The 5860-nt window shown below is 40.4% G+C and overlaps 1 protein-coding gene across 1 annotated transcript in view; it reads right to left on the bottom strand.

The window, feature by feature from the left end:
* Positions 1-365: 365 nt before the first annotated feature.
* The window catches only part of LOC117942350 (WD repeat-containing protein 49-like), a 23671-nt gene continuing 18176 nt past the window's right edge, over positions 366-5860 (bottom strand). The window contains exons 14-18 of the mRNA XM_034867762.1: positions 4549-4635; positions 4304-4429; positions 3124-3314; positions 1423-1620; positions 366-609 (exon numbers count right to left, since the gene is read on the bottom strand). Of these exons, the coding sequence (XP_034723653.1) occupies positions 451-609; positions 1423-1620; positions 3124-3314; positions 4304-4429; positions 4549-4635 (761 nt within the window). The 3' untranslated portion in view covers positions 366-450. The remainder of the gene's footprint in view (positions 610-1422; positions 1621-3123; positions 3315-4303; positions 4430-4548; positions 4636-5860) is intronic.

Consider the following 5860-nt stretch of genomic DNA (forward strand, 5'->3'; position numbering starts at 1 on the left):
CCCCCAAAAAATAATGTTCAATGCAATCCTTTCAGAGTGAAAATCACAGAATTGGGAACATCACAATTGCTATTTCATTCTTTGCGATTGTGAAAGGTCGCCATGACTATTCACTGTGTAAAAAAATGACAATTTGGTGGTGTTTTTCTGACTGAATGATAGATATTGGCTTGGTTCTTTTAGTACAACTTTGATGTGTTTTTTTAATAGAATTTAGAGTAAATGATATCAACATAAAATTGCCAAATACTTTTTTAACCTAAATAAAAGATAACATTTTTTGGTTGTTCCTCCAAAATCCCATTAAAAAACACTGTGTAGCTTTACCAGACAGTGAAACGGAGCAGTGTAGATGAAGTGGAACACTGGCACGATGCACTTTAGACAGACTCATCTCTTCGCCTGGACACATTTTATCTTCTTGTCCACTCGTGCTTCTGTCTGGTCTTGCTAGTCTTTTATCCCCACCTCTCCACCCGCTGCAGAGGCGTCGGGTCCTGTCTCCCTGGGAGTTGGGGGTGACATCCTCCCTCCCTGGTCTTTCTGGTTCTGCTCTGGTTCCTGCTGTTGGTGCAGAGGTCCAGGTCTCTCCAAGCACCACTGCTCCTCCTACAGATGACGGACAGCAGTGAAGACAAAATAACAAAAACATTTGGGATTTGCTACTTTTAATTCACAGATTAGCTGGGGTATTGTGCAAGTTAACATGCAGGCCAGTCTCCGTGAGGAACTCTCGTCAAACTGGAGTGAGAAGCTCTTTATGTGAGTTACTGTCTCCTTGCCTATAACATATTCATATTTAACAGTCTATCCTTTGATAAGCTGATATGCTGAAAATGGATGTCATCTTTTTTTCAGACTTCATCTCCAATTATACACAGATAATGTATGAATCCAATAGTATGTAATGAAATAGAAACTAGACTTAAACAAACAGCTTTCTTTACCAACTCTGCTGTGTGAATGTGTTGCTAAACGTACATATCCCCTTGAATAGTGAACAGTAAACATATGTACACACATGTTCTCTTTTTAAGCTGGGGTGTTTTTGTGTGTGGGCACGTGTGTGTGCGTGTGAGCCTGAGGCAAATTGAAATGAAGCAACACTCAGCAGACATCGCCCTGGGCTAACTTAATATAGACAGACACACACACACACACACACACACACACACACAAACACACACACACAAACACACACACACACACACATATGCGCCTAACCGGTGGCTTGATGCCGGGTTTCACATCCATTTCGTCAACTGGATGCTACCACCCACCAGCACACACACAAGCACGAGGTTATATAATGTGATTTAAGTTACTGCAGTGTAATAAATGACGTATGTGTGTGTGCGTGTGTGTGTGTGTGTGTGTGTGTGTGTGTGTGTGTGTGTGTGTGTGTGTGTGTTCAGTATATACCTGTCCGAACAGACCGACAGTATTTCCAGGCAGGTAGCTAAGTGCCAAACTGCAGTCCAATGATGCCGAAAGAAGGAGGAGTCGGTCGCCATGGAGACACATCTCCAGGAAAGTCACACGATCAAGGTGTGGGCGAAAATTACACAGCAGTTCGGGAGGTTCTTTGGTTATTCCGTAATCTGGATCAAGACAATAATGCTAAGAGAAAGAGGAGAGAAGCAGTTGGTTAATTAACTTGTGTTTTGGCTGAATGTAAAAAAAAATGCATTCAATTTATATAATTCTTAGACCGCTAAGTACCCCTCGGTTACTGTTGCCGGTCAAGCTTTCCGTTCTGTCACAGCACATAGAAGTTTAAAACGGCAACTTCGGCAGATTTACAAAATTCTATATGATTTGTGAAACAATGGGTCCTTGATTTCAGACAGAAGAGGCCAAATGATGCCGTTTTTGGCTGGCTGAAAAGACAACTGTCCCTAGCTGATTTTGCTAGCTGTAACTAGCTAGCTAATTAACTTAAAACAGTCTTCCGTTATAGTTTCTAAGCTGTGTTTGGACCATTGCTGTTTAAGGGCGGGGTTAAGTGAACGGTCAATAAAGCTAAGTGAAAAATTGAAACAGGACTGTTGGCCACATCTGTTTTGCTACAAGAAAAAAAACTTGAATTAACACAAATACTTTATTATGCATGTTGTATAATATGTAAAATGATAACCACAAACTTCTGCATCATGTTAGGACGAGACCTGCTACTGAACTGCAAACACTCACACAATCATGTTAGTCATCCAGATTCCAAAGTATGCTCCAAACTTGCCAAAGGATAGGATTTCTACAGCATTCTACATCTTCTTCAACTCTGCTACATATATACATAAATCTCCATAAATTAAACTGGGAGCCAAATGAGACGCACCCATCTGAATTCATCCCCTCTTATAAACTTTGAGTTGAGCTCTGAATATTGTGGCAATAATACCCGAGAGGGGGTTCTTTTACTGCGATTATGAGCATGGCAGTGATGCAGCTACGCTTTATACCGATGGCACGATTCCAAGTCTTCATAGTCAGAGTCAAAAAGTCAAAAGGTCTCTCCAAGGTACCAGAAACCCTTCACCTACCAAACATGTGTTTTGTCTGTGAAGTGTGCATGTGCTGAAGTAATCACAGATTGGCTGAAATCCCTGATATGAAGACGTAATCCTCTGCTAGTGGAGGTGATTTACGAAAAAGAGTCAGAGTAAATCAGTCTTGTACACACCTTTCAGTGTCTGTGAAAAGAGGTTGCTAATTGCAAACAATACTCCTCCCATGCATTCAAACCGCCTCTAAAATGTAAAATAAAGTTGGGGTTGACATTACCTCCTTCTGCTAATGTATCAGTGGAGATTTTCTAAATGATTGACTTGCTGCTTGTACTCTAGCAAGCTACTGAGGCTTCCAAATGACAGACAGGGCTGTCATTTCCAGAGTGAAAAACGTGCCTGATCTAATGGAATATGGAGGTTCACTCTTTCTTCACTATCTACTACAGTACAGTCTTTCTCTTGAGCTTTGGCTCTGGCTCTCTGTTCACCAGTCTCACTCTCTCTATTGTTCTTCTTAGAACATACACAAACGTCATGGTGGCATGTACTTTCAGTGTTCCTCTTCAGGGGATATACAGTATATAATATATGTATGTGTGTGATAAATACCTACCTGTATGTCCCAAGTCTTGAGTGTTCCCTCCCTATCAGCCGTGACTAAATATTTTCCACAGGGGCTGACAGTCATAACAATAGATCCAAGGTCCCTATTGTGAGCTGGGAACTGTCCCACCAGGCGGCTGTGGAAGGTGTTCCAGAGTCTGACTACACCTGAACCTCCACAGGACACCAAGTCTGCACCACCTGCTGGAAATGTGAGAATATAGAGTAGGTTTTGCCTGGAAAATAAGTTGGATCTGAGGCATTAGAAGCTCATATATTAGCTGCACTATTGACAACAGTAAACTGCAGTCTGATGACAAAGGGTTGAAACACACATACATACACACACACACATACACACACACAAACACACACACAACCCTCAGTCAGTGTAAGCAGCGGGCATGAGGTCCAGGGTCCAGAGGCTAATCTTGCTTCTTTTTTACCCAGCAGATAAGCGGCTACTACAGGAATAACACAGAATAAATCAAACTGGAATGAAAAGCCAAGCAACCCGCGGTATAGTAGCAACAGAAACTAAAGTAAAGTTCAGAGCTTGAGTTACTGCATTTGAAAAGTAGTTAAAAAGGGAAAACTTGAAGCAAACTCACCACATCAGACAACCATTGATGTGAAGCTACTGTACAGTAACTTAGCACAAGATTCCCACCTTACTGTTTTTGTAATGTGCAAACACAAGCATGCATCTGTGTATGGTAACTGTGTATTTCAACAACCAAACAAGGCTGTTTATGCAGTGTATTTCGCATTTAAGAAAGACTTTTGATTGTAGAACTCTTTCAACTCTCTGAAGTAACGTCACTGTGTTCTCATCAACTGTAACCTTTTTAAAATTGCAGGCTCTCACATAACAAGTCAAATTACAGTATATATAAAAGCAGTTTAAATAAGCTTTGGCCTCAAAACAAAAAGGCAGAATCACCACCTAGTTTCAGAGGTTGTATGGCTACAAAACTGGCAAAAATAATTTGGGCAAGATCACTTGATAATTTGAGCAACAATGTGACTCAGGTCAAAATACAGAATGTATGGGGGTAAAAGGAATATGCTTTGTAATGACTGCTTTTTATTTGGAATAGCTCCGGAGGTGATGCTGCCACATCTTACACAACCCACACTCTAAGGTTGATAAGGATTGCGCAGTTTCTGTTTAGTTTGCAATACTTCACCTGTAGAAGCAGCTGCAGAAGCGCGTCCTGGTATGAAGAACAATCTAGTGATGGCGAAGGAGTAATCAGAGTCTTCTTTGCCATTCACACCAAGATACAAATCGGGGAAATCTGACTTGAGCAAAGCAGTGAAAGATAAAAAAAAATAAGGAATGAGAGACAGATGAGTCAAATGGGCAAGAAAACACAAAATAAAAATGTTTTTTGAATTTTTTAAATTTGTGTAAGAAAGTGAGACTTCTTGCCTTCTCTTTGTTCGGCATGTGGCCGCAGTTTCCTCAAAGCTTTTTCTGTGCTGTTGTTCCACACTATAATCTCTCCATCGTAGCTTCCTGCACACATTAAAAACGGGACAAAACAAAGTGCAAAGGGGTTATGATGAACTCACACATTGTTCTTTGGTGACATTTCTACATTGCCGAATACACTGCAAAAACAAACAGGTGTTCATATTACCTAAGACCAAGTCCAAAATTACACTTTTGAAAAGAAATTAACACAAACTTTGTGTCTACGCACACCCTTTTACTTTCCTCGTGTTGCTGAATCATGCAAGACAGCTCCTTAAACCACTTTAAAGAAGATGAAAGATGAACATCTGCCCCAGCTACCATCTGTTCCAACACTCAACATTCACTTCAAGAGAAACTTTTCAAATAATCTACATTGTATATAATAAGTGTGTGTGTTTATTATATGAAGCAGGAATATCATCAGGTGGTTCGACAGTTGAACAGCAGGAGTTAATAAGATATGTGGGGAGTGTGTTAGCTACTATGGGAGGTGTGTACGTGTGAGCAATAGGAAGTATAAAGTTTATTAAAGTGTGGGTCACCTGCATTATTCATGCAGCCCAGGGCCAGCGTCTGTATTTTAGGTAACTATCATTATGCTGTGTGTGTGTGTGTGTGTGTGTTTTTGTGTGTGTGACAGACATAGAGATAGAGAAAGATAAAGGGGTGAGAGGCTGTAGATGTTAGAATCATCTACACAATGTTAAGCTTCAAAATGGAGCTGGGTTAACATCACTTCGCTCATTTTTAAAAGTGCTCAAACACGTTATAAGTAGTATAATTAATTTCTCGCACTCTCTCAATGCCACCTCAAAAAATTCCTTTATGTGTCCACATGAACTGTGTTTTGTCTTGTGTGTTACATTGTGATGTTTGTATTGTACAATGTTGCTGTCTGCATAAATCCTTGTCAGGGAGTGCGTGTGGCGGCGCTTGTATTAGCAGCGGCCCGAAGGCATGCTCCGAACTGTATTTCGTTTCCTTGTACTTGTACATGTGTAATGACAATAAAGTTATCTATCTATCTATCTATCTATCTATCTATACCCACGGGAGATGCGTGTTTATTCATGGAAGATAAAAACATTGTCAAATGCACACTAACAAAGTCTTGTACCTCCTTTTCATCAAAAGAGAACTCCACCATTAGCATTGGACTCTTAACATCTTGGTCAAAAACGGAACAAGATTGACACAGTAGAACCATAGAAATCATCTTTTTATCTCCAAAGGTCTAGTAAGCTCACAACTACACACACCAAGA

This window comes from Etheostoma cragini, chromosome 3, assembly GCF_013103735.1.
Source record: "Etheostoma cragini isolate CJK2018 chromosome 3, CSU_Ecrag_1.0, whole genome shotgun sequence".
Classification (NCBI taxonomy): domain Eukaryota; kingdom Metazoa; phylum Chordata; class Actinopteri; order Perciformes; family Percidae; genus Etheostoma; species Etheostoma cragini.